We start from the raw sequence: 23,453 nt of genomic DNA, 5'->3' as shown, positions 1-23,453 counted from the left end.
TGCAGGACAAAGTGAAGGTGTTTTGTGACAGTTAGAGTGCTATTAATTTGGCCACAAATCCAACTTATCATAGCAAGACTAATCACATTTATGTAAGGTACCATTTTGTGAGACATGTGATCGATGGCAGCAAGGTAGCTCTCAAAAAGGTCCATACACAGGGAAATCATGCAAACATATTCACGAAGCTAGTTTCAGTAGAGAAGTTGTGATGGCCCTTGGCTTCTCTTACCTTATAGAAGAGATGATGAATGGACATGCGCAAGGGATTAGAAAAATTGTTGTCAAGGTGGAGATTGTTGAAAAATGACAACAATTAATGTAAATTATGTAATTATTTGGGTAAACCTATTTTACTGTTCAGTCAGTTTTTATAACGAAATAGCCCATATTAATTAGTGATTACCCGAGAGGCTTGTTATAACTTGGAGAATCATTTTGAGCAACAAGAATTCCAATCCCTTGCCCCGTGGAGGTGGAGGTTTCCTTGACACACTATCAAAGTTTTACCACGTAATTCTTTGTGTTAATTGTGTGATTCAGAGTTTTACCGCGTAGTTCCTCGTGTTACCACATAATTCTTTGTGTTAATTGTGTGATTCAGAGTTTTACCGCATAATTCCTCGTGTTAATTGTTAATGCATTTATTTCTTATTTGAATGTTAATGACTCCAAAATACCAAGAGTATTGTAAGTTTAGAAAATGTGCAACTCAAATATAGTAAACTCAAACCTAAATTGAATGTAAAAAAATGACATATTGGATATTAAAAATAAGTTTCAACTTATATCTCAATCCATATCCTTTTCAAATCCAAATTTATTCAACATTATTTGTAAATTAATATTTCTGGAGACTGCAAAAAAAAATGAACAACTATCCACCAATATGCTAATAACTATCATCCAAATGAGAATGGAAATAAAATATTTTAAAATTTTTACAAATCTTTAACTATAAAACTCACTTTCTATATAACCTTTTTATACTAAACTTTTATGTTTTTTAACGTTTTAAAACTGAACTTTTATACTTTTGAACTGTAATTTTGTAAATATAACATTTTTTAATATAAAATTTACTATTTTTTCACACTTTCTAATATAGAATTTTTAGTTTATTGATAAAATATGAATTGTAAGGATTTTTAGTTTATTGATAAAATAAGAATTGTAAGGTCACTCTGACAGTGTCAATGCCCAGTTGACATAGCTATTTCTATGTATCTATCTTACCATGGATGCTTGCTATTTGATGAAAGGAGATTCAAAAAATGTTTGGAAGCCTCGTGCCCTCTACTGAACCTCCTTGCTTATAATCGCAACAGGTGGTTTGAACATTATAACAACCGGAAAACCGCTTTTAATTATTTCTTCTCTTCTTTTCTTCTCATTTAAAAATTAATTAATTCTACATATTTCTTTTTCCCATTTAATAAAATAAATAATTTGGAATTGTTTTTAGGGCGATTTTTTGGACATTCCCGTGCCAGAATTCGGTGGAAAAATTTGAGGTGAAATCTTGATTTGTGTAATTTAAACTAGCTTTTTTTACTGTATATATGAATTGAGCACCCTCGAAAACCCATAGGGCACTTGGCTTGCACAAGATTACCCATAAATCTTGTGATTTCAATAAATTCCTGCCGAATTTTTAGAAAAATTAGACCAAGAAAAACTACTATAAAAACTTCCAAAAAAATTACACTAAAAACCACTCCATCAATTCCAAACTAAAAATATAAAAACACATCTCTGAAATGACCTTTTATAATTAAACAATCTATATCTATCGAGAAATATATTTTATAATTTATAATTTTGTTTTATCGTTAGCTATAATAACTTAGCAGTAAATGTGACACATTTGCTGATGCAGGTTGGCCATAGAGGTAGATCAATGGTTCACGACTTACATAATATATTATTTATACCTACAAATCTGTTTGCGTGGCAAACGATACTTATATGTTATTAACCGTAATGTTCAATTATTATAACCATACAATTGTATAAATTATTGTCCTTGAACATGTGATGTTTACCCTGAATATATCATTAGATGCATAATACATACATCATTAGATGCCTAATCCTTGGAAGTCAAGAATTTTTTTATTTTTTTTTTTGTAAGCAAAGGCGAGATTCTGCATTTCTATTACTATAAAATAGGAAACATACACATAAACATATGGGCCGGTCTCAACCCGCCCCGAAGGGAAACCGGGTTTCTTGACCACGTGAGATTCTTAACAGCCATCCAAAAATAAAATACCATCAGTCTTTCTACCCATGCTATATATCCAGTTATCCAAAAATAGAGACCCATCAGTCTTTCTTCCCATACTATATATCCATCTACCCTTCCTACAGTGAAACTAAGTATGATTTGAGTCATGCGTAACTAGTATATCTAAAGTAAACTGAAAGCAAAAAACCTCTTTTCAGCTGCTCCATCTGCTGCTAAGTCCGTGTCTCCAGATTGGCTTCATTCTCTGTCTTAACACCCATACCACTAGCTTGAAGAAACTTCAGGATCTCATCCATCTTCCTATCTTGCATCATTAAGGTGACTTGAAGATTTTTCAGCTCCTTCTTCATGACAGGTATACCCTGAGCCAATTCTACTATTTCCAGGGCTACCTGTTCAAGTGATTTAGCTAATAATCTTTTCATGCCCCAATAGACATGCAAAGATTGTTTGTATAATGTCATCCTTCCTCTGGTATGTCCTGGATCAGGCAAATATGCCTCCCAATCCTCCATTTCTGACCCTGAATGTTCCTGCATTGCTTCCTCTTCCAAATGTTCAATAATTCTTCGAATGTTTGGGTGAGTATTTTGATGATAAGCCTCTTCTGCCTCCTGCAATTTCTTTTTCATATCTCGCTTACCTCGTTTCCTACCTCTAGCCTCACTACCCATTTCTTCCTCAAACTCAACTCTTGTTGTCCTGCCCCCTCTGCCTCCTCTCCCGCTGAGACTCCCTCTGCCCCGCTGGCTGGCACCTTCCTTCTTCTGCCCGCGCATTCCCCGTCTCCTCCCTCGTCGGCCACCCACCTGTCGCTCCCCCTCTTCCTCAGACTCCTGTTCTTCTTCCCGGTCTTCATCCTCATTCCTCTGTCCCTTTCCCCGCCTATCTTTACGTTCTTGTCCACGCCACGGTTCTTCATCCACAAGGTAATCCCGTATGTCAAACTCCGTCTCTGAGTCATCTGAAATGTTAAGCATAATCTTCCTGATGGTCTCCTCTACCTGGTTCTTGCCCTTCGCCTCTCGACTGACCTCCTTACTCCTCGTCCAGCGTCCTACATCCCTGGCTTGACCCTCCGCCATTTCCTCGTCCCCCGCTATCACCGAAATCCTCTGACTACTCTTCCCCGCCCTACAAGTCCCAATTAATCCCCAACTCCAATTCATTCGCATGCATGCAAGGCTGAATGCATTGCCAATCGGCCACCTTGGTTTCCTATAGCTTCATTGCAACTCAAAGTCGTCACTACTCCGCAAGCCATTTGTGTTTTCATAATTGGATTCAATCGCCATCACTCTGACGGGGTGTCCTCTCGTCCTCGGTTCACAGTCCCATTTCCATCTTGGAATGATCAATGGGGCGTTGGGTGTATGACTCCAACCGATCTGAGTATTAATGCCATCTGCGCGAACCTGCAAACTCTCTCCACCATCATGAGCGATGGTACGTGTGTCCCTCCTTGCCATAATTCGTAAGTGGTTATGTATTCCCCGCTGGCACAGTCGCATCATGTAAATCCCGGTTTAATATCTCGGTTAACTCTGCCCACCGCGGGTCGTCTTTTACCAACCTCCAGCTACTATCGATCCGCCTATCCACTCCTCCGCTTCCCCAATTTGCCATAAGGTCCGCTGCCCTGTTTCCGTCTCGTAAGACATGGTAAATAATCGTGTATTCAATCCCCCGCAGCAATCCTTCGATGTCTTTTATTATGCCTGCGGTCCGCCAGCTTCTTGCAACATGGTCCCAACACTTACCATCCCGTAATTTTCTCAACATGTCAATCACAATCCTGGAGTCACCGACAATTTCCAAATTCGAATATCCATTTCTAACCGCAATGCGTAATCCCTGGTAAACAGCCCACAGCTCCGCCTCATTATTCGTCATGTCGCCCCCAAAATCAGCATATATCCATCGTGTAGACCCACTACTATCTCGAAAAATGCCTCCCAAACTTGCTTGGCCGGGGTTACCTTTCGAGGCCCCATCAAAACTTAATTTAATCCTTCCTTCTCCAGGCAAACTAAAATGATTGGGACTCTGCACTCCACCTAGGGGTCGTTTCTTTGTATTCGGGTAGATCATTGATATATCCAGATTAAGTTTCGATACTATTTGCTGCTCTTCCAGAGTCAACTGCCAGTCCTGTTCATCCCAAACTTCAGATAACACTGTTTCCTTGATTGACCTACATACTACCTCCCAAATGCTCGATTCCTGCCTTCTTTTATCGTGAAAAATTCTTCGATTACGCTCTTTCCAGGTTTCCCAAACTGTAAACCCCACTGCCAACATCCATATCCTTCTTACCACCTTACTTTGGAAATTTCCTCTTCCCCATTGGAGCAATGTATTCCTATGATTCTCTGGATCCCTGTTTGTCTGACCAAATAATACCCTGATCTCCTCCCACAACCCTCGAATAAATATGCATTTGTTCAGGATATGCTCCTGAGTCTCATTTTCCTTATTACAAAGATAACATTTTGATGGCCCAATCATACCTCTCTTTTGAATATTATCCCATGTCAATATCTGCCCTCTACACACCAGCCAAACAAAATATGTTACTTTGGGCCACCACTTACTTTGCCAAATCTTTTTCCATTCCACTGGATCCTCCACTCTTTCCTCCCTTGTCGCCCAATAATAAGCCTCTTTGACTGTAAACAGACCCTTCATTGCCTTCCCCCATCGAAGAATATCCTGACCATCTCTAATTTTAATTTTTCTAGAATCTAATTCCTTAATATACAGCTGGCCGATCTCTTGACTTATAGTGTCATCGAACTCTTCTGGACTTTTCCAAACTTGCCATAAGTCATTCTCTGCTCCATCTTTCCAATAATCCCTTACATACTGCAGTCCTGCTCTTTGTGCCCCTTGTTGAACTATATGCAAATTAGGGATACGATTCATGTGATCCCGCTGCTGCCATCCTTCCTCCCAAAACCTTGCTGATCTTCCATCTCGGATTTCCCAGAAGGCAAGATTCCTCACGAGCTCCCGATTAGTACTAGCTAGCTCCCACATTGTTGACCCCCTTGGAACTTGATCAATTCGTAACCGCCCTTCAATGGAATCAGGCATTCCATATTTCCTATTCCATATATTTTTCCATACATCCATACCCCCCTGTACCCAGCGCCACCATAACTTCGCCCCTAAAACCTTATTAACAATTTCAGGATCCCGTACACCCAATCCCCCTTCCTCTTTCTATTTTATTACATCATGCCAAGAGACTAAAGTCCATTTCTTCTGCTGTTTAGGGCCCCCCCAAAGAAATTTACCCATAATTTCTCTCATTTTAGAAAAGATCCCTTTTGGAGCTGCCATAAGTGATAAGGAGTATATGGGAATAGCAGATAAAACCGATTTCAACAGAACAACTTTACTGGCTATATTCAGAAGTCTAAATGACCAGTTAGCTAGTCGTTTTCGTAACTTTTCCAATAGATTCTGCCAATTTTTAATACGATTAGGGTTCATATCTAATTGAATGCCCAGATACTTCGTGGGTAATACACCCTGCCTGAAACCTAAGACTCGAGTCAAATGTAGTTTAACGACCTCAGGTGAATTGAAAATAAATGTACAGGACTTATCCTTATTGATCTCCATACCTGATGCACTCCCAAAAAGTTCGAGAACCCTCTGAAAACTTCGGACCTCCCTCAGCGAAGCTTCACCGAATAGCATCAGATCGTCCACAAACTGTTGATGTGTGATAATCAAATTGTTTCCCCATAACCTAATTCCTTTTATGCGCCCGTCTCTGACTTCTTTTTTAATGATTCCGCTCAATCCTTCCATAGCCAAAATAAATAAAAATGGCGAGATTGGGTCCCCCTGTCGAATACCCCTGGTGGCCTTGAAGATATCTGTAGGGTTACCATTCACCAAGATTGAGAAATTAGGTGTAGATATCATACTGACAATCCACGCTATCCATCTGTTCTCAAAACCAAAAGCCCGCAAAACCTCTCTAAGATACTCCCAACTCAGCCGATCATATGCCTTAGATAAATCCAATTTCATTAACATCCCTTTCTGCTTTCTCTTCTTCAACGAATGAATAACCTCCTGAGATACCACTATGCCATCCAATATTTGCCGGCCTTCCACAAAGCCAGTTTGTTCAGGTGCTATTAGATTGGATAATAGAGGTTTCAGCCGCTTTACTATAAGTGTGGAGATGATCTTTTAAATTACATTACACAGTGCGATGGGTCGAAAACCCTGTGGTTCCTCCGATACATTACTTTTAGGGATCAAAGTCAAAAAGGTCGAGTTGATCCCAGGCCACATCCGTTGTCTCATACGTGATTCTTCCACTGCCTCCAATATCTCATTTCCCAGAAAATGCCAACTAGCCTGAAAGAATTCCACTGTGTACCCATCCGGCCCTGGGGCTTTATTTGTGCTCATCCCCATCACAACTTCACTTAATTCTTCCATGGTTACTACCCTCATTAATGATTTATTTTGTTCCTCAGTTACTATCCATGGAATCTCACTGCAAATCTTATTAATAGCTTCTCCTCGGGTGCCTTGGTTTTCTGTTAATATCCCTTTAAAATAATCTACCAAAGTTTTTTCTATATCTTTCTGTTCAATTACTCTTTCCCCCGCAACATTTTTGATTGAAAAAATTATGTTTCGTTGCCTGCGTTGGATCATGGCCTGATGAAAGAATTTCGTATTCCTTTCTCCTTCCCTGAGCCATCTTATCCGTGATTTTTGCCTCCACAATATCTCCTCCTGCTTTCTTCTCTCTTCTAACTGGCTTATAAGTCTACCTTCCTCCCTGCTTTTTTCTTCATCCCTTCCTTCTAAGATAATCTTTTGTTGGAGGTCCTCCATCTCACCTTCTAATTTCAATTTCGCTTCAAAGATATTCCCGAATTCTTTCCTATTCCACTCTTTTATTGTCTTTTTAAGTTCTTTGAGCTTCAACTGTACCGTGTGCATCTTTCCATTGCCCCTACAGTCACTCCGACTCCACCAGTCCTCTACTTTCTTTATGAATTGTGGATCTCTAAGCCAAAAAGATTCAAAACGAAAAGGCTTCCTCCCTTTCACCTGTTTAATATCGATATCCAATCTTATGGGCCAGTGATCAGACCCAAGAAATGGGAGAATTTTTGCCTCAATAAATACATCCCGGTTCAAAATTTGCTCTGACAATAAAAATCTATCCAGCCTCGAAGCAATTTGATTCTGCCCTCCTATGCGATTATTCCAGGTAAAAATCCCATTTGTTGTATGGATATCAACCAGCCTCAGGTCTCGAATCATATCATTGAAGTCATCAAGAAAATTAAATATAAAAAATGAAAATTGCAATTAAAAAAAAATTATATTTATAATTAAATAATTTAAATCAATGTTTTAAATAATTTTACTAAATTAATTTGTAAATATCGGGTGGATTGAAATAATTAAATAATTTAAAATCAATAAGATTAAAAATTTATATTTATAATTAAATAATTTAAAATCAATGTTTTAAATAACTTTACTAAATTAATTTGTAATTATCAGGTTGATTGAAATAATTAAATAATTTAAAATTAATTTTTTAAATAATTTTATTAAATTAATTTGTAGATATCATGTTGATTGTAATAAATTGAATAAATTGATATACAAATTATCTCAATTTCATTATAAAATATAATGTTATGTCATATTGTTATTTTATGTTTTATTTAAAAGTTTGAATTTTTTCGAAATTTATTTTATATTAAAAGATAATAATTTTAGCACAATAATGAAAAAAAATTGGAGCACTATGTGTTTTTAATAAGATGTCTCGTTTTAGGTGAACACTTCATTCAAGTGAAGTTTTCACTCTAAATGTTAGCTCCAAACATTTCATATTATCAAATATTAACCTTAGTTTAATTAATTTGTAAAATTAAAACATATTAATTATAAGTTTTTATTTTTTTTAACTTATCATAATTATGCAACTTTAATTTTACTTCAATTTAATACTTTTAATAAAATTTAAATTTAAATTATATTTTAAAAAGTGTGATAAGTGAATAAGTTATAAAGTTTTTTTAATTATTTTAATCATATATAGTAATGATATGAGATATATAAAAATAATAATTTATATTAAAATAATTTTTTCATATTTTTATATTTATGGGGTTTTGGATCGAGGGTGATAGAGCTTCTCTAGCCTCATAATTACTAAACATATAAAAAATATATAAAATTTTAAATTATTTTTTAAATATAATTATTAATTTTTAAAAATGTAATTATTCATTTTAATAATACTCTTGTTTAAAATAATATCACAAACTAAACATGTATTTTTGAATATTTACATCAAATTTATGTTATTTACCATGTACATGAATTACTAAACATATAAAAATATATAAAAATTTTAAATTATTTTTTAGATATAATTATTAATTTTTAAAAATGTAATTATTCATTTTAATAATACTCTTATTTAAAATAATATCATAGACTAAACATGTATTTTTGAATATTTACATCAAATTATGTTATTTACGATGTACATGAAATAATACCTTTTTAAAATTCACATTAAATTTTGAAATAAAATAACTTAAATACATTAAATAAATTACTTTAAAGACATATTTTCTTTAAACCAAATTACAAAATATTTACGAGTGAAAAGAATATTCCAAAAAATATAAACTTGCATTCAAGATTTCTTCAAATATTAATACGAAAAATTCCATTTTCTAATTGATATATTTTAATTTCCAAATGTGCCTTTTAATTTATTTATTTTTACTTTTATCTGAGTTTTAATATCCATATGATGCTTTCTAGGACAATGTTGTTATCATCTCTATTTTGATTCTCTACTTTGACCCCATGAATACCCTATTTAACTAAAAATCATATATGTTTCAATATCATCATCCATATCTTTATCAAACTTCATATAATGTTTTGCTTAACTATTACAATGGAAAGCTATGCAAATTAGATTTCAAGGTATGTTAACTAGTAATAATTGTGTAAATGAAGTATTATGTGTATAAAGGTCTAATATTCAAATCTCACTCATTCACCTATAAATAAGAAAGAATATATGTACACACCTAAATTTTATAGCTTAATCTCTATTTGAAAAAACAAATGTAAGATATTAATTTTTTAATTAATTTAATTAAAAAACAATTTATGATAATGAATATAGCATATACATATATAATTTTGAACTATTAATTAATTATTATATTTTATTAATTAATATTTGTATTTACAAATTATTTCTTATATTTTTTATTAATATAATATTTATATTTCATGTATATGTGATTTTATATTTACACTATTTAGAAAGAAAAAACACATTTTCAATAGGCTTTCCCATACACATATTTTTTAAATGCATATTTAGTTGTGTGATAATGATTTTGGTTAATGAATGAAAACACACTTTGCATATGTGTGTGTGTGCATTCATTCATTGTCCACGGTGTCACGACCCCAACATCTTGGGTGACTACCCAACCTAAACCGTCGGTGGTTCATGCAACATTGACTAATTTCTTCGCTTTACACTACTTGAGTTTTCAGACTATGCCTACTTCCAACACTTAGATTGTCTTATGTTCAAGTATTCTTCGTTTACTTATGCAATGGAATTAACATTAACTTCATTTAACATTCAACGTGTGATAATCATACATGTACAAAACAACAATAGTGAGATATCGTACAGTAAACACAGTTATAAAAGGGAGGGGAAAGTCCCGACAGTTCACCCACAATAAAACTTCTGCAATTATATTACAAAGTTATAATTTACAGTGTTGTGGAAGTTTCTTGGTTATACCAACAACTCTTCCACCAGTTATAGATGAATCGTGCAACCTATTGTTATTCAGTATAACTTCTCCCCAACCATACAAACTGCATGCAGCTCCAGTACGACCTCATATTAGTCTTGCAGCTCGCCCTACACATTCTGCATGATTCATGTAGCCATGCCCACACTCCTACCTGAGCCATGCAACCTTTCCCACACTTCTGCTTCAAAATGTGCAGTCTTGCCCACATAATATGACATTCCAGAAACCCTAAATTTTCTACCCAGAAATAAAGACTTAGCTCGACCTGGTCCTTAGGCTCACTAGGTGAGCCCCATCTGCCTATTTCCCTATATTGCGCCCTTCTTCTGCCTTAGTGTGAAGTTTGATTTCTAGGATATCATAGGTTTTGTGATTTCCCTTGGTCAGTTTGCTTCTTCATTGGATGCCTTGGTCGAATGACCATTCCTTCTATTTATACGCTTCTTTTCCAATGGTCAATGCTTGTTTGTTCACCTTGAGCTGACTTGTTGAATTGTTGAACACCCTTGGCCGATTTGTTGTTCGATAGGTGAATGCCCCTTTGTGCGTGATTGAACCCCTAGGTCAACTTGCCGGTGAGTAGGTGAGTGCCCCTTGTGGGTGGGCGCGCCTCTCGTCTGGGCACTTCCTCCTTGTCATTCATTCTAACTTCCCCACATCGCTCACTTGAACCATATGTCGCTCCCATTAGTTATCCATTTTCCTACACACCATGTCACTGCTCTACATGCTCGTCGTCACTCAATCGTGTCGCCCTTTCTCGAGTTCTCCACAATGTAGAGACACTTGTAGTGTGGGCTGCTAGAATGTGCATGGTGGGTAAATGGGCACGCTCATCTTATGTCCAGGTGCTCTCGTCCAACTTGGTTAAACATGTCATCTATGCTCAAATCAGCTGTCTAGTTAAACGCACCTGATATGCCCCACTTTGGTTTTTTGCCTCTCCACATGCTAGTGGAAGGTCACGTGTGCCCACTAGCCTTGGTGCCAACTCGAGGCCCTGAGACATAGGGTCTTGGAGAGGTGGTGATCAGGTGTATTGTTAAGGAACTCTTAGATGTTAAGCCATTGGTTCAACCCCCACCTTATTTTGTTGTTATTCTTGGACAAGACCATTATATATCCTCACGAGTCAAACATAATAAAAAAAGATCCCTTCGTTAATAAAAAATTACACATTCATTGAATTTCCACAAGAGGGATAAAATCCTGTAGATACTTGAGACTAACAATTTGTCTACCAAGAATGGACAATTAGAAAACTATAATGATAATCATAAAAACATAGAAATATCTTTGAGGATTCAAGATTTTAAGGAGGGACATGCCTTTGATATTTGCATGACTTTCATTTAGTTGAATATTTTTTTATTTTTTCTTGGACCTATGCCTTACTACTCTTATGGCATTGTTTTTTGGCTTCTTCATGGGAGACCAAATTAAAATCCATTGTCTGAAACCCAAGACTAGACTGTGAGGAACTCGAGCCTAATTACTTTCTTTGAAGATAAGAATTATATAGCATCCTAGGTTCATAAGTTGGCATGTATTTCAAATATTTTCCATGCCATTATTCCACAAGAGAAATCACTCATTGCTCATCCAAATACATATCTTTCGGTAGGTATTTTTCTTCAACTTCATTCGAAGGGGAGTTGATCATCTCATGTGGTAATGGATTTTGTCAATTCACTTCAAGATAATTTTTCATGACATCTCTAGGGTTATGGGAGTTACCTTATATTTATTGCATGCTTGAATGAATGTTGATTTTCTCTAAACTCTCCTTCAAAGAGGAGAAATACTCAAAACTATTTTTAGATATAGGGATCTGGTCAGGATTTGAGGTATCTTGGGGACTCAAATTTATGCTTCTTTGGGGGATTTTTCCCAAATTAAATGGCTCTTTCAGAGAAAATATTTTTTCAAACAATTCCTTTGTAATCATCAAAAAATCCCTAATAATATTCTTGTATATGATAATGTTTTCATCTAAAAGGGACTTGATCTAGAGACTACTTCCAAACACTATCTTTATAGTAAGTATCTAGGGAGGTTGGAAGAGTTTGGGAGATATTCTTCTAAACGAAAATTCGTGCATATGAAGTGTACCTTCCTCTCTTAGTAGCCTTCGATACTTTATCAAAAATTTGGATGGCATTATCAATGCCTTCAAGGGTTTCTGCCTCCCAATATTTCTTAGGGAGAGAAACAAGATAGACCTACATCAAGGTTGCAAGGAATTCCTCCTTCAGATTATATTTTTCCTTCCAAAATCACATGAAAATCCCTGCATTATTGAAAATATATGGTCCTCCTTCAAAAACCTTTGATATTTCTTCTAAGGTAGATAAAATGATGGTAGAAAAACCATCGTAAGCTAACTCCAATTCTATTTCACCCTCGAGAATTCATTTATTTTGGATCCACCTAATCAACCAATTTTTAGAGGTCCATAATATAGTAAATTTGTAATTCAAAATGTGATCATACATGTATTGGATATTTTCTCTAATATTACTATATTTAACCTCATATTTTGGATCTTGCATTGACTTTGGTAGGAAATGCCTTGGATTTCTAGCTTACCAAAATACAAACAACAAAGGGTTTGTTGTGAAACTAGAAAGCACACTTCATCCAACTACTTTATGGAAATGATGCCAAACATGAGGAGATTGGTGAGGAATACTAGTATATCTAGACTTAGTGTGGACTACTAAAATAATTTGGTTAAATCAGAGGACAAAGCACCCTCTGATAGAACCAAGCATAGGCGACTATGCAAAAGAAACCCTAACTTTTTTATAGAAAAGTTGAAATGAGTATAATTTAGTGTAAATATTTATACTTAGAATGTGTTCATAGTTTTAGAAATTAATAAGTAGGGTTCTAAATTGTATTAAGAAAATTTTGAGATAAAAAGTGGGTCTCAAAAATAAAAATGTTCTAACAAAATATACTTTAAAACAACCAATTAGATTCAAAATGATAATGTCATCCCCAGGGGAAGATGTTTTTGGATGGAAAAGAAGAAAAATTATTTTCTTAATTGTATTTTTGGTTTATCTCCTTATAGGTTTACTTAAATATTAAGAAAATGAACCTTTATGATGAAAAAATGTAGTTTGGATTCAATGTGTATCCACTATGCATACTTTTCAGTTAGACCTACACCAAAAAATTAAAAGAAAATGAAAAAATGTGTTTATTTTTCATGAGTTTTTATTTTTGAGTGTGGGTTTACTAAAATGTATGCATAATGGATATGCGTTGGATTTAAAATTTAATTTTCCATCCAACAAGTACCTATACTTAAAATTTGAGTAATCCTATAAAGAGATAAGTTCAAAATACGATTAAAAAAAAATACTTTTAAAACTCATAACATTTTTTTATTATTTTATTATTTTACTTAGGAGACTTATTTTAGATCTCCAAATTCCCCTAATGGCCAATATTTCTTTCATAAGCAGAAGTAACATTGATAAAGAAGAAAAAGATAAATATGTCAAATGCAACACAAAATTCTTCCAGTAGATTTGACAAAGTCATGCTAATAAAAAGGGAGAGCAACAATAATATAAGATAGGATTAAACTATTGAAACAAATCTAGGTCTTGAAATTTTGGTAAGGCACAAATTTATTAAACAACTATGGTTTCAAGTGACACTCTAGTGCAAATCATAATGGATATTTATCCATTTTTTTTTAGAATGCTAGAAAAGATACATACTATTTTTTCCATGTCAATACTAATTTGAAAAACACACAATATAACTTATCACATTCCATGAAACTCAAATCTTATGTTTCATACCATGTTTTCCTCATAAATATGAACATTGTTGCATGTTTGCAAAATGTGCACTAATACAACGAATATTTAAAATGTTTCAATCATTGAATTTAGATATGCTTTTGGAACTAGAATTAAAGGAGAAGTTATGTGTCAGATTGAAAGGAGCACTACTCCTAGGCTATTGATTATTCTTCTGTTATTTCCTTTTCCTCAAGATTATATTCTTTCTTAACCTTTCATATGCTCCTTTCATACTATTTTCAATACCTTTTTCATGATTATATTGGAAACATGCATGGTGCATTCAAAGCATCATGCAAGGTATTATTGTGGGTCCTATTTTCAAATAAATTACTTTAGGAAGTAATTTAAAAAAAACGTGGTAAAACATAGCATGTTCCTTGGACCTATAATCTTGTGAGGAATATCACATTTTCATCATAAATATAAACATCATTGCATTGTTTAAGAAATTTGCACTAGTACAACAAGTATTTCAAAAAAGTGGTAAATTAATGCCATATTGATACAGGTGGATATTTGTGGCCACCCACCTATTCCACCTAGATCTCCAGTCAGTTTCATCTATTTCCTTGTTTATTTCAGCATTTACTATTTTTAGCAATTTTTCGGGTCCTAAACTTCCGGAGCAATTTTGACACCCTAAATGACATTTTTGGAGCCACAAATCCTGTAGTACTCGAAGAGAAATTTCCAACAAGGTATCGTATGCACAAAATGAAGATAATATGACCAAGTTATGACCCCAAGAAGTTAGCTGCCCAACTAACCCCAACGGGCCCATAAACTCTTGGCATTACATCTCTTGGGGTTTAAGTTCGGATTAGTGTTATTAGAGTGGTCTCCTCTTTCTCTGTTTTTCTTTGCATGTCCCCAACAAGGTCTAGGTATAAGGAGTTAGGGCTTGAACTAGTTGAACCTTTGCAAGATCAGTCTTGAAAACTCCATCGGCCTCCCATGGCCGAAGAAAAGAAAGCCAAGAGGGTAGGAGATCCTTTCAAAATATTGCTCGAGGAAGCTCTCGAGCAACCCAAGAAAGCGATGATGGATAACTTTTCCTAGATCCTCTAACATCTACCCATAGGTGATACATCTTCATATAGCATCCACTCTGGAGGTTCCACTCCTTTTGATGTACAATTTAACTTTGATATTCCCATATTTGAGGACCAGATAGATGTAGACACCGTAGATAAATGGTTGAATCTATTAGAAGCATATTTTTCAGTCATGAATTTTCCAATCGGGAAAATATTACTTTTTCACTTCTCAAAGTCACCCCACACATCTAGTACTAGTGGGAAACTTATTGCAAATAAAAGGATGAGAGGGAATCATCATTGTTTTTAGTTGCACCCACTTGGGATTCTTTCTAAGATGTCATCAAGGATCAGTATTACCCTATTGAGAGCTAGGAAGATAAATACATAAATTGGACCATGCTATGATAGGGAAGGGACGAAAATGTGCTAGAGTTCACAAATGTTTTCAATACCCTCTGTATGAAGTTGGGTATCAAGGATTATGAACAGAATTTGGTACTCAAGTACCGCGGCTGTATACACAAGTATATCTAGGATGATATGGAGTTCTTATACATGTCTTCTCTCGGTATGACATACTGATATGTTGTCAATATTGAGCAAAAGTTTAAATAGAACAAGTGATAATTTAGATTTGTGAATCCAAAGCAAGGGAAAGGCACCCCCAAACCATAGAGCAAAGGCCAAAGCCAAGGTGGGGTGACCTAGGACAACCCTTCAAAGTCGAAAGCAAAGAACAACACCGCGAAGAAAAATAAGGGCATGAAAAATGGTGTGAGTTCCATAAGATATCCACTCACAACACAAGTGAGTGTTAGGCCAAGCAGTCACTGGTGGCCGAGATGAAGGCTTCCGATTCAGATGTGTGCTCTGACTTTGAGTCAGAACTCAACAAGGGAAATGAAAAAGGGAAGAAGATCATTAACGTGGAGCCCAATGCCACTGTTTCCACCATCAAGATCTAGAAGAATGAACCTGAAGCTCTAGAGGAGGGGGAACACCTCTTCCACTCACAAATGTGGGTGAAGGGTTCTCCATTGTAGTTCATTGTCAACAACAGGAGCCAAAAGAACCTCATTTCAGTAGAGGTCATGAAGTGGTTGGGCCTATTGATAACAACACATCCGTAACCATACACCATCAGGTTGCTTCACCAAGTACGAGATCTCTACATCAGCTAGCAGTGTCACATTCCCTACAACATGAACCCCTTCACAGATGAAGTACTGTGTGATGTTTCTCCTCTTGAAGTTTGTGATGTATTATTGGGACAACCATACTTGTGGAAGTGACATGTTTTAAATGATTTTAGACCCCGCTCTATGATTATTACTTTGGGAAATAAGTTGTACAGGATACTAAAGATAGCCTCGCCTATTTTCATCTCTTTGATCACTACAAAGAAATGCAGTAAAGATCATTTCCCATATCAGGAAATTATTTTTCATTATGATTCGCCCTAAGGGAAAGAAGAAGGTTATGGCCATGAGTTACAAACAGGGCTCCTCTACACAACAACAAAAAATAAACAAGGTTGTGGAGGAGTATAGGGATATTTCTACCTCACCTAGAGGGATACCTCTACATTGTCAGGTCAAGCACTCCATCGATCTGACCCCAAGTGTGCCACTACCCAATGGACCAATCTATTGATGCCCTGTTCTCGAGAACGATGAGATCAAGAAGTAGATTCAGGAGTTGTTATAGAAAGGGCACATCAATCCAAGCTCCTCAGCTTGTGGGAGCTCAATTGTAATGGTACAGAAGAAGGAAAGGACCCGGAGCCTCTTTATTGACTATCGGGTGCTAAAAAAGATCATTGTTCGAAACAGGTACCCAATCCCACGGAGAGATGACCTTCTGGACTAGCTTAAGGGGGGAAATTATTTCAACAATATTTACTTGAAGTCTAGTTATCACCATGTGCCTATCGAACCCTTTGATGTGTGGAAAATGGCCTTCAAATCCAAGGAGGGCCTTTTTGAATGGTTGGTCATGCCTTTCGGGTTGACGAATGCCCCCACAACCTTCATGAGATTGATGGACGACATCTTTCGACCCTTCACCAATGCATTCATGGTGGTGTATTTAGATGACATCTTGATCTTCAACCAAAGTTGGGAAGAGAACCTCCACCATATTCGACAGGTCCTTCAAACCCTACAACAACACAAGTTGTGTGCCAATTTGGAGAAATGCACTTTTGGCATGATCCAGGTTCAATATTTGGGGTACGTCATTAATGAGAAGGGTGTGCATGTGGACCCATCTAATATACAAGTAATTCGGGATTGGCCAGCCCCAGCTACTCTAATAAATCTCCGTAACTTTCTAGCTATTGCCAATTTCTACAGCAAGTTCATGTTGGGGTTATCTCATATCACTTGGCCTTTAATCAAGTTACCAAGGGTGGAACGAAAGAATTTTTTTGGGTCTAAAACTAAACAGAAGATGTTTGCCGAGTTGCAGCATTGCCTCTTCTCTACACCATTGTTTACATTACCATACTTGCAGTAACATTTTGAGATTGTGACAGAAACCTTTGACTATGCTATCGATGTAGTTCTTCCTCAGCAGGGGCATCTAGTGGCTTACTAGAGTGAGAAACTTTTAGACACAGTCCAAAAGTATCCCACTTATGACAAATAAATGTATTCCATTGTGCAAGCCTGTCGTCAGTGGAAGCATTACATTATGGGAAGGAAACAATCATCCACATAGACTACCAAACCCTACAATTCATACAAACATGAGTGAATTTGAAGAAAGCCAAAAAAAAGGTCCACCTACTTGCAACAATTCAATTTGAACATTAAGTATAATAAGTGCAGCACCAACAATTTTGTAGACTGCCTCAACTGACCACCAGTCATGTTGTTGATCACTGTGCTTGACTCCTGTGGGCATGAGACTTCATGGTGGCCGCATCTTTACTAGAGCAATCTATAATTCGGCAACACATACCAGACACTCCTAGAAGGGAAGAAAGTTCCAAATTTTCATCTTCAGGATGCATAGTTATGCCACATGGGACACATCTTTTTTCCTTCAAGGGAGCATGCCAAGATGACTTGGGAGGCACACTACAATCGGTCGTTGGAAATTTTAGAGTAGAGAAAATAATGGTGGTACTATAGAAGTATTTTTATTGGCCAAAAATTCATCAGGATGTTGGGAAGTACATTAGATCATGCATCTCCTGCACCATTTCCAAACCAACCATCAAGAAGAAAGGCCTATATACTCCTCTACCTACTACTAGTCAACCTTGGGAATCTATCTCCATGGATTACATGTTAGGCCATCCTTTTACTAAGCATGACAATGACTCTATTTTTGTGGTTGTCAACATATTCTCTAATATGGCCATCATGGCGACCTACAAGAAGAGAATCATAGTAAAGGCCACTGCTAAGCTCTTATTTGAGCGAGTGTGGGTACACTTTGGGATCCCACAGTCCATTATCTTATATCAGGACAACATATTACTAAGTGCATTTTGGTTAAGTCTCTAGTCGATGTCAGATACAAAACTTACTAATTCCACTACTTTCCATCCCCAAAATGATGGCCAAATAGAGGTTGTAAACAAGATGATCGTACATATTCTACACATGTACAACTCAAAAGAATCCATGCACATGGGATTAAAACCTCCCCTATGTCCAGCATAGCTACAACAGAGCTCTCCACAACTCAATGGGCCACAATCCCTTTCAGGTAGGGTAGGGATTTCATCCATTATGTCCCATTGATGTGGCCATACCATCTGCAGCTACTCAGGTAGATTTGACTCACGTCCAGTTCGAAGCTAATATGGCTAATAGATTCATTGAGCGAATTTCAACACATCTGCCAGTAGGTCCATGATATATTGAACAAATCCAATGCTAAGTACAAGCAATGCCATGATCAACATCGAGTGTCGCACAAGTTCCATGTGGGCGATAAATTTTGGCTACATTTGCAGAAGGAGCACCTCACTAGACCCCACCGCAATCTTTTCCCATTCCAATATTGGTCATACACCATCACCAAGGCTTTAGGTGACAATGCCTTCAAGCTTAGCATCCCATATTTCCTTTGTCTGCACTTAGTGTTCAATGTAAACCACCTTCAACCATACTTTCCACCATTGTTGGACACATCTGACATTGCAGAAGAAATCACAACAACAAAGCTCAACCTGTACTGCATGGAACTGGCCACAATGGATCCACTCATGGACACATAGATCAAGAATACTCACCAACAAAGGATTCAGCTATATCGAGTTGCCAAAGAAGGTCAACTCCTTCACTAGGGCAAGTGCTTCACTAAGGACCAGGTTCAACAGAAATTTCCTCACCTCATGGAGGTTGTATACATAATGGGTACCATTTCTTATTAAGGGGGGAAGACTGATCTAGGTGGATATTGGTGCCCACCCACCTATTCCACCTAAACCTCAAATCGATTTCATTTGTTTCCTTGTTTATTTCAACATTTACTATTTTTACAAGTTTTTCGAGTCTCGAACTTCCGAAGCTGTTTTGACCCCCTAAACAACATTTGTTTGAGGTATTCATTAGGCCCATGCCTTCAAAAAATATTGTAGTACTTAATGATACATTTCCAGCAAGGTGTCGTATGCCCCAAATAGATATAATATGACCAAATTACGACCCCGGGAAGTTGGCTACCCAACTAACCCCAACGGAGACCACAAACGCTTGGCATTACATCTCATGGGGTTAGGGTTTTTGTTGTTTAGGGTTTTCTCTTGTTGTTCAATAATAAATAGGCCTAGAGCCTCATTGTAACACATTTCAAAGGCATGTAGCCACCAAATCTCTTCTCAGAGGTAAGCTACCATCACCGGAGCTAGTTTATTTCCATTATGTTTGTAAGCATATTTTGATATTTTGATATTAATGAAATGAAGTGTTATTTCTAATGCATCTCTGTATTTATGGTTATATCTATAATTTGTTGCGTTCCTTCTTAACTTTGGATCACATATTTAGTAAAATATAATTTTCCATCCAACACGTGCCCATGCTTAATATTTGAGTAAAACTATAAAGAGATAAGTTCAAAATACAATTAAAAAAAAAAAACTTTTTCTTTAAAAACTCATAACTTTATTTTTATTATTCTGTGTTTGGAATGCTTAACCTCCTAGTGTACCCTTCACGGGTATATTCCTCAACCTACATAATTCCATGGGTCTTTTGTACAAGTGCTCTCTTTTTCTTTTGTCATAGATGTAGATCCTGGTGTTTTGATTGTGAGTGTTACTACTCTCAAGGTTATGGGTTTGTGTTCTTGGACTTTTTACTCAAGTGCTTGATTCCACTTTGGAAAATCTTTGATTATTATAGGTTGCATATATCAATAATATAATGACTACTTCATCGAATCTTGGGTTGTTCTCATGAGGATTCTAATAACAAACAATTATTCATTATAGGGATAACCTTCACATGAGCTATTTAAATATGTTTAATTGAAGTTAAGGAGGATATATGGGATATCTTGAAATAATAACTACTCCTATTTCATGGCATTCAATTGTTTGATTACTTCTATCATTCTTCACATCTATAGCAGTTTTAGTGCCATTTCCTATACCAAGTTACCCTATGAAGGAACAAGTGGTTGAATTTTGATGCATTAATAGATAAGTAGCATCCAACCCATGAACATTTTAATTATTGTTGTTTATACATATAGGTTCAGTTGATTGACTTGACCAAGCTAACCAAGTTGATTCAACAACACCAATAAAATAAGCATATGAGTATACTCACATTGAACCACTTGATCTTGTTCTATTCCTTTTAGCCATTTTCTAGTTAAAAGTGAGGAAGAAGGAACAAAATAATTTGGAGATGGTACAAGTTCCAAGAGCTACAAGGGATCATGGTGAAGCCAAACATAGTGGCACTTGTTATCCCTATATTTGTAGCCCAGCTCATAGGCTTGATGATAGGAAATCTATAAGTCTATTTCACCTAATCTAAGGAGTTTGATGTAATTCGACATGTGTAACATCCCTAAGATGAATTCTTATATATATTCATAAATTATATTTTTAGTATAGTGAGTCGAGTTGTGTTGGCCTTGTATACCCATGAATACATAATTGTTTATTTGTTTTTGTGGATGCATGCCTATGATTATCGCTTTCAAGGCCAACATGCCTAATGTTATACAATGTAGTCACACACTTGTTAATAAAAATACATCACAACTACATACTACACAATATAAATAGTATGGGATCAAGAACTCCATAAGAGGGAAAGTAGAATCATCACATGGTCCTTAAGCCTAGTAAATGAAAAAACCTTCATAAAGCCACTTTATGACTCAAGTCCATATTCATGAAATGATATTATACCCTAATTCCAAATAAAGTGAGGTAAGCCCCTCATGTGCCATCTGGCATAAAAACCACATGCACAAATATAATTCATGCTTTCCCACTATGTTGGAGGGTCTCATATAACTCAAGCATGATTTCTTGGAAATCCAAGTATGTTATACCTGTGGGGGTTTAGGGAGAGTGTGGGAATTGTTATCTACTACCCAATTGTTTTACATTTTCATTTGTTGGCTCCTTGGGGAAATTCATTAAACTATACTAGATTGTAAACATTATTGGTTGTTATCCTAGAGAGTTTCTAACCTTCATGTGCACTATGGTGGATTGATTTTTAGAACTAGTATGGGAATTCATCAGTTTTTTACCCTATGATCTAAGTTGATATTTAACCTATGACTTGAGCTGAAATCAATAACCTAAAACTTGACATAGCTATTTAACCCACTAACCACTTAATTATTGTGAATTTCACAGTGGAAGTAAATAGTCAATTCTCCTGATATTGACTTGGGGGAGGCTAGAGCTTGGAGGTGGAAATGGTTGGCCGAATTTCCCTTGCTCATCTTGGGTGAGCATGGAAATTGGAGGGGAAAATTAGTTGGGCTTACTAATTATTTAAGTGGTCAACTTCTCCTTGTATGTCTAGGGAAAGGTTGAGAGGTTCAAACCTGAGGGAGAATTGATCAAAGTGGTGTACTAGAGTGAGGCCTCATACCTAAGTGATGCTACAATGTGTGTCCAAAGGTGGCTTGAGAAAATATGTTACCCTTGTGAACCTATAGCCTCAACTTGGGAGTAACCTAGTGTTGAGCAATAATCTATGTAGCCAATGTATTTAAAGAATGTGGGAGGTTAATAGCTACTTGTTAGAATCAATTAGGTATTAAGTGTAACCATCTTTTATTTAAATTTATCAATGTATATATAATTTTTGTTACATGTTGAATTTTGTATATGACTATTTATGTTGAATGATATGGGTATTCTGAGTACATATGTTTCCATGCACATGATGTAGTTATTGATACATGTAAGCCCTTTCTTATCAAGTTATTTTCTCCATAATTGGATAAATTACATGTGAGTTAGGTTAGCTCCTAATAGTCAATGGATCCCTTAAGTATGATGCTTATGAGTAGAGGGTTTCATAGGTAAAGTGACCCCAAAATCTTCGGTAAAAGGAACTTGAATTTTAGAGTGAAGACTGAATGGAAAGTATCTTCATAGAACATATGATCTAAGGATAAAGAGTTATTTAACAATAAATTAATAAAAATCTAATTAGGCCTATACAAGCGCTTTTAGATGAGTATCTACTAGTTAAAGCATTGTTCTTATCTAGCCATAAATGATTAGGTTCTAGAATTGTTAATGAAAAGAATAACTTGGTTTGTTGCACTTTTAGAATTAAATTTCATGACAAAAGGATATTACCTTCATTCCTTAGACAATGAATATCTTTATTTAGGATATTATAGGGTAAGGTTATTTCTCTCATAAAAAGTAGAAGGAATATGTGCAATAAAAAATTGCTATATAAATCCTTTTAACATGTTTAATATTTGTATCCAAATTTATTTATTGAAAAGGTCTACCTTCTAAAGCCCAACGTCAATTTATACAATAGACTATGCCTCCAATCACTCTACAATAAAATTTATTTCTCCATAGTCCATTTATATAAGAGATTTTAGAATCATTATTCTCTTAGAAAAAATAATTTCAATTTCAGCTACATTTTTAGGACATTACATATTAAAAATATAATTTTTAAAAATAACAATAATTAAATTTAAATAAAATTATTAAAATAAAGTGAAATCGCTGTAATGAAACAAAATTTAAATTTCTATGTTAATGGCACTCCACTTTTTAATTTTAAAACTTGAGAATAAAGCCTTATGTCAATGTAATTTTAAATTGCCCTATAAATCATTTGTTCAGATTAATGGATAAGCCAGTGATATGATACAGGTTCGAGGTGTAATGTAAGTGATGTGTGAGAAAAATAACCTTTACATTGAAATCAATCCCATAAATACACCTCCTAAAGCACGAGGTTTACAGTGTAGTTTTAAAGCAACCAAGGATAGAGTG

General features: G+C 35.6%; 1 protein-coding gene across 1 annotated transcript; it reads right to left on the bottom strand.

Annotated features, from left to right (window-relative positions):
- Positions 1-3,733: 3,733 nt before the first annotated feature.
- On the bottom strand, positions 3,734-7,558 carry LOC149220829 (uncharacterized). Its single transcript, XM_089387218.1, has 3 exons — positions 6,583-7,558; positions 5,633-6,441; positions 3,734-5,476 (listed from the first exon to the last, which is right to left on the bottom strand). The coding sequence occupies exons 1-3, from the start codon at positions 7,556-7,558 to the stop codon at positions 3,734-3,736; spliced, it is 3,528 nt and encodes a 1,175-aa protein (XP_089243344.1).
- Positions 7,559-23,453: the final 15,895 nt, after the last annotated feature.

Source organism: Pinus tabuliformis, chromosome Q (assembly GCF_031772625.1).
Source record: "Pinus tabuliformis cultivar Carrire ecotype Pingquan chromosome Q, CPIR1, whole genome shotgun sequence".
Classification (NCBI taxonomy): Eukaryota; Viridiplantae; Streptophyta; class Pinopsida; order Pinales; family Pinaceae; genus Pinus; species Pinus tabuliformis.
Note: the sequence above shows the minus strand (reverse complement) of the source record. Positions and strands in the feature narration are given on the sequence as shown.